This window comes from Camelus ferus, chromosome 9 (assembly GCF_009834535.1).
Source record: "Camelus ferus isolate YT-003-E chromosome 9, BCGSAC_Cfer_1.0, whole genome shotgun sequence".
In the NCBI taxonomy this organism is placed as follows: domain Eukaryota; kingdom Metazoa; phylum Chordata; class Mammalia; order Artiodactyla; family Camelidae; genus Camelus; species Camelus ferus.
The window spans coordinates 61962564-61975847 of record NC_045704.1 but is presented as its reverse complement, the minus strand read 5'-3'; the positions used below and the strand labels follow the sequence as shown (position 1 = coordinate 61975847).

General features: G+C 36.2%; 1 protein-coding gene across 3 annotated transcripts in view; it reads right to left on the bottom strand.

Annotated features, from left to right (window-relative positions):
- The window catches only part of TRIM33 (tripartite motif containing 33), a 114751-nt gene that overhangs the window by 61993 nt on the left and 39474 nt on the right, over window positions 1-13284 (bottom strand). For all 3 annotated transcript variants that reach the window (XM_032486985.1, XM_032486986.1, XM_032486987.1), the window contains exons 2-4: window positions 5925-6043; window positions 5359-5503; window positions 5069-5201 (exon numbers count right to left, since the gene is read on the bottom strand). In XM_032486985.1, the coding sequence (XP_032342876.1) occupies window positions 5069-5201; window positions 5359-5503; window positions 5925-6043 (397 nt within the window). The remainder of the gene's footprint in view (window positions 1-5068; window positions 5202-5358; window positions 5504-5924; window positions 6044-13284) is intronic.

Sequence of the window (13284 nt, the reverse complement as noted above, 5' to 3'; positions counted from 1 at the left end):
CTTACAGATGCTAAGAAAATTAGAGTAATTCATGAGAAAATAGGAAAAGATAAAGGGGAGAGTCAAAGGTTTTATACCAGCAGGAAGAGAATCTTTAGATGGCTGTTTTTTTAAAAAAAAAAAACAGAGAGGATGAATAAAGCAGACATTGATGGGGTTTAAACAAAGATCTTAATGCAGTGCTCCTGGAGGTTGGGTGGACCAAAGGAAGTCAATGTTGGTCCTCAACATTAAAGGGCACTAAACAACTCTGCTGTATTTACCCCTGGACCAAGAAGTTGTAAAAGCTGGAGGGCAAAGATGATAATGAGAAACCTGACCTTGTATTGCCTGGAGAGACTGTTTCATGGATTAATCAAACTGAAGACTGAAGGAGAGGCCAGGGTCTTCTGGCTCAAACCTCAGCTGAAGAAGCCAAGGCAATATGCACTTGTGTAGGTAAAACAGCCGGGGTGGTGGGGATGTGATAAGAGACACTTCCGGGACTCCTTGGCATGGGAGCCCAATACTCTAAGACCCTAAAACCTACTGAAGGTCTAATGGGGGCTAAGGTTAGACTGGGACGAGAGGGATAGTTGATAGGATTAAGGTTAAAGTTTGGATGAAAGTTGGAACAGCTCATACAACTTAATAACAAAAAAACAAACAAACAAGCCAAAAATAAGCAGCAGACCTAAACAAGCAATTTTCCAATGAAGGCATACAAATGGCCAATAGGCACATGAAAAAAATGCTCAATATCACTAATTCAGAGAAATGCAAATTAAAAACTACAATGAGGTATCATCTCACACCAGTCAGAAGGGCCATCATTAAAAAGTCCACAAATGATAAATGCTGGAGGTGTGGAGAAAAGGGAACACTCCTACTCTGCTGGTGGGAATGTAGTTTGGTGCAGCCATTATGGAAAACAGTATGGAGATTCCTCAAAAAACTAAAAGTAGACCACATGATCCAGCAATCCCACTCCGGGCCTAATTTCTGGAGGGAACCCTAATTTGAAAAGATATATAAACCCCAATGTTCATAGCAGCACTATTTACAATAGTCAGGACATGGAAACACGCTAAATGTCCACTGAGAGAAAACTGGATAAAGAAGTTGTGGTATATTTATACAATGGAATACTATTCAGCTATATATATATATACATAAAAGAATAATTCCATTTGCAGCAACAAAGATGAACCTGGAGACTGTCATTCTAAGTGAAGCAGGCCAGAAAGAGAAAGAAAAATACCATATGATATCGCTTATATGTGGAATCTAAAAAAAAAGACACAAATGAACTTACAAAACAGAAACAGATTCACAGAGAACAAATTTATGGTTACCACTGGGGGAAGCGGGGTGGGAAGGGAAAAAACCGGTAGTTTGAGATTTGCAGATACTAACTACTACATATAAAATCAATAAACAACAGATTTATACTGCATAGCACAGGGAACTATATTCAGTATCTTGTAGTAACTTATAATGAAAAAGAATACCAAAACGAATATATGTATATGTATGACTAAGACATGCTGTACACCAGAGATTGACACAACACTGTAAACTGACTATACTTCAGTAAAAAAAGAGGGGGGAGAAAGTTCAAATATATGAACAGACTTTATGAAATAGTTATATCTCTCCTTTATGTGAATATATTATTGAAATGGATATTAGGTCTGACTGGTATTATAAAAGAGAAGACATAAGTTCACCCTAAGGCTAGTCTTGATTAGACATGCTAAATAAGAACCACTAAAACTGTCCAAGTCCACTGAAGTTAATTTGAGACAGTATAGGATACCTGAATGACCAAGAGATTTTGACTTTAATGACGAATTAAAGCTGGAGTGCCAGCACCAATGAATTCTCTGTACAATAACCATGTGTACCCTGTGAAAAAAGTAAATGGCTCATTAAGAATAACTGCAGACTATTAAAGTTTGAATAAAGTTGTGCCACCATAGCATCAGCAGTCTTTGATATGCGTTCCACAGTACAAAAAATATATATACAGCAGGTTAAAAGAGTGGGACTCAGTGACTGAACCTGCAATTTTTTTTTCTTTAACACTGAAAAGGAGCCAACAATATTTTTCCTTCATGTGGAAGGATCCTAATTTATGTTTATTATACTGCCACAGGGTTATTTCAATTTACCAGCTTACTGGTATAATCTGGTTAGAAGGGATTCAGACTTAACGCAGGTCCTGAGTATAATCAAACACTATACTGATTTCATATCAATAGCAGAAACTAAAGACAAAGGTAGGACTGACTTAACTGCAATGGTGACACACGTGACCAACAGAGGCTATTGCTAAATACAGCAAAGGTTGAAGGACCTACCCAAACTGGTGAAATTCTTAGGAGTGATACAGGCAGGTGTTATCCTTGACATTCAACATGTGAAAAAAAAAAAAAAAAAAAAACTGCTTTTGCCACCTACCCCAAGAACTAAACCAGAAGCCTAACATTTGGTTGGTATATCTGAATTTTAAAGAACACATATTCCACATCTAGGAATATTACCAGCACCGATCAATACAACTACCCAAAAGAAGGTTGCATTTGAATGGGGGCCTGAACAAAACCAGGCCATGTTTGAAATGTAAAAAGCAGTATCTCTCTTGACGCTTTTGGGTCCCTGTGATCCACACTCAGACACGATTTTATAGTATTGGCAGCACATTCTTATGCAGACTGAAACTTACGGCAAAAACCTCTGAGTGTCACTTAGAAAAGACCCACCAGAATTTTGGACCAGAACATTTCTGGATGCCGCAATAAAATTTATATCATTTAAGAGAAAATTATTAACTTGCCACTGGGCATTAAGACAGACTCTGTAACTGAAGGACATAAAATAACCCTAAAACCTGGCTCGTAATGTTTTGGGTGATAGAGGAATACTCTAATAAGAAGAGTTATACAGCCATGTAAACAGAGATGGTTTGTACAGGAACATGCAACCAGGAAGATGCAAAGAGGTATCTATTTATTTTATGTATAAGCAAGTAGCTGGCCTCTTTTCTCCTAAATCTGACATTGAAACCACCTGAGGAGCTGCTGAATGCTATGATCACATAAGTGGTGCCCTATAAACAGCTTGGTTTACAGATGGTAGTTCTAAGGTGAACAGACAGCATTCTGTTTAGAAAACCATCACTCTAACGGAAGAAGGTAATAACAAATCGTATCAATGAGCTGGACTGTATGCTGTTATCCCCTATGTTCAGGTTTTTACTGAACTCTGCACTTGATGTTGAAGAGAGGGTAATCATATGGACTGTTTCTTAACTTCACACAGATGATAAAGAGAAAGAGTTTGGTAAGATTCAATAATGTATGCTATACTGAACACTTTAAACTCTGACTACAGGGTATCACTGAAGAGTGCTTTTAAAGGGGGTGAGGTAGGGCACAACTATACATTAGCCAAATGATACTGGCAGCAATGTAAACAGAATGAATTTGACAAGGGAAAACTCAAAGCACGGAGACTAGTTGTAAATGTGTTTTAGTAATAGGAACTTAGGCTTTTAGGTCCAATGACACTGGTTCTGCAGTAGCCTATTCAGAAAAAATTTAAAGTGTGAACTAAAGAAAAGGGAGGAACATTCAAGAGATAATTAGTACTTCAATATAAGTGGTAAAGGAAAGAGATGAAGGAAAGGGAAGGAATGAATCACGGCTAAACTTTGAGAGAGGGGTGGTTGAACCTATTCTTTCACAGGAAAGAGGATGCCATGTTCCTATTCTTTTTGCTTCACAACATCAATTTAAAGGGCCATAAGAAATCTAAATCCTCAAAGATCCAACTGCAGCTGTGAGAAAGTAATTTAATGTCTTACTGAGATTTATTACAACACAAGGGTAAGATCTGGCCCTGAGCTGAAGGCATCCACAAGATTAGTCACTTCAAGTAAAACATTAGCCAATTTGCAAGTAAGATGAACATTTTGTAACAAAGGTACAAAAGTTTAAAGTAGGACTTCTACACAAATGTTCTGTAAACAGTGAGAGGTGCCTAGAAAAAGAAAAAAGCATTAACTTTATGTGGTCAAGTGTGAGCAATTCCATACACCGTATTCTATATTCTGAATACCACATGGGAGAAAACAAGCACACGGGCGAAAACAGATCTGGAGTCCAACTGCCTATGTTCAAATCCTGGATCTACCACTTATGGTGACACCTTGTACAGCTTGCTAAAAAGCTTTCTGTGAGTAGGCTGGCTCACCTTTAAAACAGTCAGGATACCAGTACCAACACTTCATGGGTGGTTGGTGTGAATTAAATGAGCAAGCAGCATTCAGAAAAGTGCCTAACACAAACTACAGATGCAATAATTGTTAGCAGATAGGATTCATGTACCCTTTTCTTAAAGAGGATTCTAATGAATTCCAATGACTCTAACAAACTAAAAGCTCTAAGACATCCTTTAGTTAATAGGTTTAGGTGTGGTTAATCCAACTTAACACCTGACTAGAAATTTCAGTAGTTTTCAGAACAGTTCAGATGTAACAGGCTGGTGATAAGTGAATACTATTGCATTCTGAGGGTAAAGAGGGTTGAAATACAAAACTATGTAGCAATGAATTAGCAACTATGCTTATTCAGATGCTTATAAATCCTTAGTTTTTCTATAAACTGTGTATCTAACGTGATCGGTATATTTATGTTTTGATGTTAAAATGGGTATCAGTTAGCCATACCCATGGAAATACTACCTTTTAAGATGACAGCCCACAGTCTAAATCCCACAGTATACTTGAAAAAAGTGTATTTGAACCAGAGGCATTGAATACAAAGAAATAATACAATTCCATTCTTGCAACCCAAATCCATGTACTGATATATTTTCAAAAAATATTCATAAGACAATTAGACACAAATATAGAAACCATTAAATAACTTATCAAAAACATATCTTGCATTAGTAAATAAAATATACAAAACTGAAAATTTTTAAATGCTAAAAAAAATTATGAGATAAATATCTGCTTTAGGGAAAATACTTAATTTTACAAGAACTTTTAATAATACTTAATAAGCAATTATGATTTCTGTACCTATGTTCTTTGTGTTCCAACAGCTGACAGTCTCTACACGTCAGTCTATCACATGTTTCACAGAAAAGTTTCAACTGTTCTTGTTTGTGTACAGGGCAGAAAACAGGGCGCTGACCAGATGCTCCAACAGACTCTGCAGTAAAATAAAACATACATTTTTAAACCAAACCAAATTTCTGTCTAACCTTCTAAATTCTTACTGGTATCAAAAGCTTATAAAGATAAGTAGGAATGTTATACAGGCAAAAAGGGGAGATTAACAGTAATCATTAAAACTGCTTCTGTCTTACCTGAGACATCTTCTTTCTTCCTGATCAGGTGATCTTTAGTGAATTTTACTCTCTGATGTGCTTCAATACATGTCTTACATAGCCACTCTCCACATTCCACACAAAATCCAACTGCACTTGCATTGTCTTCACAACTAGTACATACCTAAAGGAGGAAATAAATACTAATCTACATTAAATTTACAAAATATAGATCCACAAAATTAAAAGGTGAAAATATCCCAAGTTGCTCTCAAATATACCAATGCCTTGTACCTAGAATAAAATTATTTTGTTATCCATTTATCTTCAACAAAATCCTTTCCCCTTCAGATCAAACATTCAGGTGGGCAAGAATCTAAGTCTCAGAACACAAAATCCACGTAAGATTTGAATTTTTAGGTAATGACTTTTTGTCTCATTTAACCAGGTCTGAGGGTGTAGAATAAAGATATCCTTCATTTTCAATTTGAAAGATGAAACTAAGGCAGAACTACCCTAAATTATGTAACAATCCAAACATATTTTTCTTCTAATTCACATTTTGATATCAAGATAGGAATATAAAGAAAAATTGAGAAACATACCTGTTCTGATTTCTCGTCAGAACTGCTAGGAGCTTCAGATGTATCTTTCACAAAATAATTATCCACAAGGTCTATCTGTCTGCATTCTTGGCGGCATACTGGGCACCGTATTACACCAACTACAACACAAAACAACATTAAGAAATATCCTTCAAGGAAAAATAAGGAAACTGTACATGATGCCTGTATGTAACCTATCCACTCAAATGTTATAGGCAAGAACAAAGAAATAAGCATTAAGAGCTGAGTAAAATAAGTTATTCCACTGAGGTATATTCCTTTGGGGAAAAATGATAGCCTATTTAGGAAAAGAAAACAGTATTAATATGCAAAAAATTTTTAAGGTGCTTCTTTATTACAATATGTAGTTGGTTGGCTGAATAATGGCCCCCAACGATATCCAGGTCCTAATCCTTAAAAAACCTGATTCACTCTATATGGCAAAGAGGATTCTGCAGATGTGATCAAATTAAGGATCCTGAGATGAGAATGCTGTCCTGGATTATTTCATAGGCCCTAAATGTCATCACAAGTGGTCCAGTAAGAGGGAGGGAAATGAAAATTTGACTACAGAAGAAGAGGCAATTGATAAGGAAAGACAAGGTTAGAGTAATATGCTCTGGAGACGGAGACAAGTCAAGGAATACAGGTGGCTGCAATAAGCTGAAAAAGACAAGAAAATGGATTTTCTCCTCAGAGCCTCCAGAAGGAACCAGACCTGCCAACACTTTGACTCTAGCCAGTAAAACTGGTTTCAGAAACCTGAACCTCCAAGAACAGCAAAAGAATAAAATGTGTGTTGTTTTAAGATTCTTAAATGTATGGCAATTTTGTTACAGCACCAAAAGAAAAACACAATCTCTCATCTTATAAATTCTAACTTGGTTTAGAACTGCTTAAATTTAAGTTAATGTGAGAAGAAAGAACATCTGTGACTTAACCTGCTAGTGTTCTACCATCTATCAGGACAGATAAACATGCTGAGGTAACATATGGAAGTTACAGTTAAGAACTAGAAAATAGCACCATAGTCGACACAACAAACTGACTACTATTGTCAACCATAAAGTTGAGGATATAACTTAAATGATACAGCTCTTGCTTTTAAGAAAGTGTTCAAGACTAGTATGTAATTTTTACAGTTATTCCATGCACAACGATAGGACGCACTATACAAAGACAAGGATATAAACAGAGTTCCAAAGAGTTGTACGTATACAAACTACAGAACCTTGTATAAAACTGTAATGGAAAAAAAAAAAAAAAGTCATGGCTAAAAGTAGGAATATCACTCAACAGACATATATACAATGTTAAAACAAATTCAAATTTACAATTATATATTTGAAAGCAAAATAGTTTTTATAATACAAAATGCATCTTGCTCAAAGGAAATGCACAAAAACAATTTTTCAAATTAAAGGAAGAAACAGTATGGTCAGGAGAAAGAGGAAAATGATTATATATATTTTTGTATCTGAGATGGCATGAGTTACACCTGTTCAAGAAACAAAAGTATAACTACAAAGGAGATAAGTAATTTAGGGGCAAAAATACATGAGTAACTAACTTCTTATCGTGAATAAGGTAAGTTTTCACTGAAGAGGTGGCACTTACACATGGTCTTGAAGAATCAACATGCATTTACTAGTGTACAAGAAAGAGTTTACTTGGTTGGCCTGGGTTCCCTAAACCCTACAAATTCCTAAAGAATGCCTGTCTTCAATATCGGCCCTTGACTGGCTCATGGGAGATGATCTCTGAACCCATGGAATATTATGCCTGATAAAAGTGTTTTTGTTTGCCTAAGGCCTTGGGTCATCTGTATTCAGTTTGACTTTTGGGGTCAGCTGGAGTCCAAGTAGGTGGTATCAGTTCTGTGGAGGCTGCATCCCTATGTGACTGATTCCCCAATAAAAACCCCAGACACAGAGGCTCAGGTACACGTCCCTGCTTGGCAATACTCCTGCATGTTGTCAGACACTGTAACTGGGAGACTGAAATATCTCCCTGTGCAACTCCACCGCAAGGAGATACCTGGGAGCTTGCATCTGCTTTCTCCTGGACTTTACACCATGCACTTTTTCTCTCTGCTAATTTTAATCTGCATCCTTTCACTGTAATAAAATGCAACTATGAGCATAACAGTTTTTCTTAATTCTGTGAGTCCTTCCAGCAAATCACTGAATCTGAGGGTGGTCATAGGGACCCCTCAACAAAACAAGGAAAGGAAGAAAGAGCATGCAAATGAAGAATAGCAGGTACAATGTTCAAAAATGGAAGAGAAGAAAAGTAGTCTACAGACAGAAAAATATCTGTATGCATACATAATTATATATATGTAAAATGTTGAAAAAGTTAATTTGCAACATCTAAATGAAGGAATATCTCTGAAGAGACATTCTGTTCTGAGCAAGAAACATTCAATATTATGAAAAATTACCATTATACCCGTGTAAATAAATGATTTGATTCAAGTCATACCAAGTGTTTTGTTTCTTTGAACTCAATAAGCTGATTCTCAGATTCTTAAAATTTCTACTTCAGTCTGGCAAGCTGACATCACTGTTCATAAAAACATAAATTCACCTTTTCCTCATTCCAAACTCCCCCTTAAAATAAAATTAAGGGATTTAAAAGATAAGTTACATAAGGAATGGGGGAATACATTTGAGAAAGACTCTTATTTGCCATAAGGATTTTCAGAGAAGCTTGGAATAAAGAAATTTGAAGCATGAAAGAATTCCCAATGAGACACAAGGAAAATTCAAGACTGCAGCTGTCAGCGAGTGTCATTCCTATGCTGACTACTTACTTCTGTCAGAATACCCAGAAGTCAAGGTGCCTTATCACCAAGACAAAAAGAGCTGAAGCTTCTTTAGAGAACTTTTTTTTCTATCTGCATCTATATTTATAAATAAATTTAAAAATTGTATAAATTTTTGTGTTGAAAATGAGAGTCATTCTCCACTTGAGTTTATGAGTAAGTATTCCCTTGTAATTAGTGTAGATCAGATGAGTGTGCTCCTGACTCAATCACTCAGTACTAGTTGTCATGGTGAGTTTTGATTATTATACAACTGAAACCCAAACTTCAAAGCCAAAGCTACTGACCAGTTTTATACATAATGTCCTTAGAACTGATTTCATTACCTCAAAGCTCAAGTTCTGAGAGTCTCATTCATACCTATTAATTTCTTTTAAATGCCAATTTACTAAAATGTGTAATTACTGACAGGGGGCTGGTGTTAAAGGCCCGAACAGACAAGCCTACGAACTAGTTTATCTCCACAGTGTTATTTTGTTAAGTGGAATTCAGTTTCAGTAAATTGGTGGACTTCCATTCAAGATGGATCACTAAACAGATGTGCAAAGACCACCTGACCCCGACCTGAAACACAGAAATGACTAACCTACAACAAGTTTATGTGTAGATCCAAAAATATACAACTGTGTCTACAACCAAGAAGGCAACGTTTTGAAGTGCCGGAAACAAAAAGGGCACTCAAAGCCCAAGTGGTAAGGCACTGATGCAAGTGGGCCACAGGGGTTATCGGTCCAGCCATTGGAAACATGAAGTGACGCAAAGGTTGAAGGTGAAACTGAGCTCCCTCCATAAAGCCGTGGGGCAGGCTCTAAGTACTCTATAACCTAAAATCCTTGCCAGCCCTGGAGTCAACCACAAGAAGTCAGAACACCAAATCAGCTTCACACACAGATGTGTAATCAAAGTGTGTACGGTCTGCACAGTACACAGAAAAGCCTAGTCAAGAAACTAAGAAGCTTGTCTAGTAGAGCTTTCCAGGTTGCTGAACTTGTGGAGATTCGGGGAGAATGACATATTCAACGAGCCTAGAAGTTCCACACCTCTTCCCACATACCTTGGCCCATGCATATCCTTTTTCTGGCTGTTCCTGAGTCATATTCTTTGATAATAAACTGGTAACCTATCCAATGTCAGAGGACTTAAGGGAAGTTCAGGTAGTGATGCAACGTCCAGCCCTGCACCTTCATGTCCTGGCACAAGTTTTCCTGGGACTTCAGAAATGCTGAGTGGAAAATTGGGAGTGAATCTATTATAAACCAGAGGAACCCAAGGAATCCAGTCCATCATACTAGTCATCTTCCCCAAGGCTGAAGTCAATGTTTCTCTTCTATTCTCTAACCTAAGTTCAATATCTTACTTAAAATCTCCTCTTCAATCAATCCAAACAAAATGTCCACAATGCAGAAGTCATTATTTTTGCCAAATATCCACTTCTCTTCCTGGGATTCCTATTTAGGTGAATTCACATATTCATTTAACAACAATAGCAAAAAGAAGCTTGTCTGGGACGCTTACAAACATGAAACCATCTCATTAGAACACCTCCCAACCCAAGGCACAAGAGGAACTTCCACTGAAGATAAGCTCATAAGTAAAACTACAGTACACATGAAGAAACCCAATACTATTAAAGTGAGTCAACAAACACAATAAACCAAGAAGTAAAAACCTAAACCACAGAAAACAAAACAGCCTGAAAAAGACTTCAAATATGTGTAAATTGTTCAGAGACATAAAGTGACAAACAGAATCTATGAAAATGGGCAGATCTGAAAAGAATCAAAGAAAATAAAATATTATTGAATAAACTCAAAACACAAGTAAGAGATAACTGTAAAGAAAATTATTAATGTATAAGATAAATATGAAGAAATCACATAGAATTCAACACAGGGATAAACAGAGACAAATTACAAAAGCAGTAAGCTAAAGAACTGAATGAGGAACTCCAGCATGTGCCAAAAGTTCTAAAAGTTCATGAAGGAAATGAGGTAGAGATACTACAGAGATAATGGCTGGAAATTTCAGAACTGAAGAAATGAGACCTCAGATTGCAATCCAAGTCTTGAGTAGGCTAAATAAAAAATAAATCTGCACCTAAACATAGCAAAGATGGAAAAAAAAAAAAAACACTCTTAACAACTACTAGTAACAGAAGAAAATCAGACTTAACAGATGACCTCATCAGTAAAAACAAACTGCCAAAAGAAACAGGAATATCTTCAAAGCTGTTAGAGAAAATAACAGTCAACCAGCAATCTGTATCCTGATAAAGATATTATTCAACAATAAGAGCTAATTAAATTATCGTACATATAACAATACTGCTATATGAACTGCTAATTCACTGCTATAAGAATAAAGCATTAAACTGAACCATGTAAAACTGCCAATAGTAGACCACTTATAACCTGCAAGTATAGCAATTTTACAAAGTTCACCCTGATATTTACTTTAGGAACATCAAAAAAATATTTAGAAGTGAGATATAAAAACTAATAAACAAAGGTATAAAACACATTGGGGGGAGGGTACAACTGAGCAGTACATGTCTAGCATGCACAAGGTCTTGGGTTCAATCCCCAGTATCTCCATTAAATAAATAAACAGACCTAATTACCACCCCTCCAAAAACATACTGATATCTACATATCCATGGGCTAAAAGTAAATATTATATAAATATTAGAGGTTACAAAATAAGAAATTAAAATATCAAAATACGGTAATCTGTTCTAATTAAACTACAGCTTTAAAAAAATCATCCTATATTGGTGTGATATGTATGTACACCCAGCCAAATTTAAAAAAATTAAAGAATGACATCTTAATGAAATTGAAAAAAAATCATTCTAATTACAGTATGAAGGGAAAACAGACATTAAAATTATGCCAATTAAAATAAGGTAAAGCCTTGCATTAACAAAATAAGCAAGGTCCTTAAAACTCAATCACACAAAATAGAGAGTCAAGTTTCAGAAATTCCAAGAATCTCTATTAGTTGGCACCTGTTTCTCAGTATGATTCACAAAAACTGGCTCATGAGACTACTAGGGACACAGGGGCTCTCTCCTAGTCCAACCACGCTCTACCTTGTTCTTCCCCCCTCATCCCACCAAGAATTTTAACCCTGCCCATTTGAAAATGAGAACTGTGCTGGGGACAGGGGATAATCATGATCAAATTATATCTATATTTGCATTAGTAGAAGGTTTCACTGTAGTATTTATTGAGAAATTTATATTAGTTCATTTAAACTCTGTAAAGTAGGTTCAATTACTATCTCTACTTCAAAGATGAGGAAATTAAGGTTCAGAGACATTAGACAATGTTCTCAAGTCATATGACAATGTAAATTGAGGGGAGGGAAGACCTAGACCTGAAACCACAATGTCTGAACCTATAGCTCATGCTCTTAAAGCCTATGCTAAACTAGCTTTCTAAATAAAAGGCTTGTCTATTAGTAAAAAAATGAGAGACTAAACCAAGGCAGTCACAATAGAAATGTAGAGGATAAATTATTACTAAGGCAGAATTGACTGACTTAATGAATAAATGTGTGATGATGGAGATGTAACAGTTACAGCAAGGGAAGAAATTAGACATTCTAGAATTGCAAGTTCCTGGTATAGATAATTCATGGATAATTACATAATTACTCAAAGTGAGGGGAAAGTAATTTTAGTCAGAATGTAATGAGTAAGTTTTGGACAGACTGTTTAGCAGAGTTCTAGAGCTAGAGTGAACTACCAGCATGTAAGTAGTAGTGCAAATGTGAAGCACAGTTATGATTAGTGAGGGAGAATAGGATCAAGGACAGTATCCCTTGGTATACTAATATTTGTAAGTCAAGCAAAAGAAAAGGAGTCTTGAGATTTAGGAGACAGATTTCAAACATTTTCAACTGCAAATCACAGTAAGTACATTTTACAGCAAAAGCCAGTGCACAAACACATATGTGTCAGAAATAAATGAGAACCAAAAAGGGGTCAACTACTTTTTCCATGAACAATTCATGATCTTGTCACCACTGTACCAATTTACTTTTAGAATTACGTACTATCCTTAAATGTCGACTGACTCTTGGTGTGACCTAACAATCTTTTTATTCAGCTCTAGCTTCTCTTTCCCATACCTTGGAGCAGTTAGTCCAAATCTTCAATCATCAACTCCCCTCCTTTCCCTTAGAAAATAATGCTGAATGAAAAAATATAAACAGGTTTCAGGTGGAGAAAGGGGTGGAAGGGAATTTACACCTATGGCCTCCAATTACTTAAGTGGGAGGCCAGATCAAGTGATGAGAGTGAGAGTCTTGTGAGCTGAGTGTTGAAAGTTTGAATTGAGTAATTCAGGGAACAAGAGACTGGAGAGAATAATGAGATTACCAGGTAGTACCAAGAGCCTCAAGTTTGAAAGGTACAACCATTCCCAACGCTAATTCCTCCCTCCACTTTGCACCTATCTCTTGTTCATCTCTGATTCTTTCCTGTGTGCACACGGTAACAGGCACTGATGAAGAAGTACGTATTTTCTC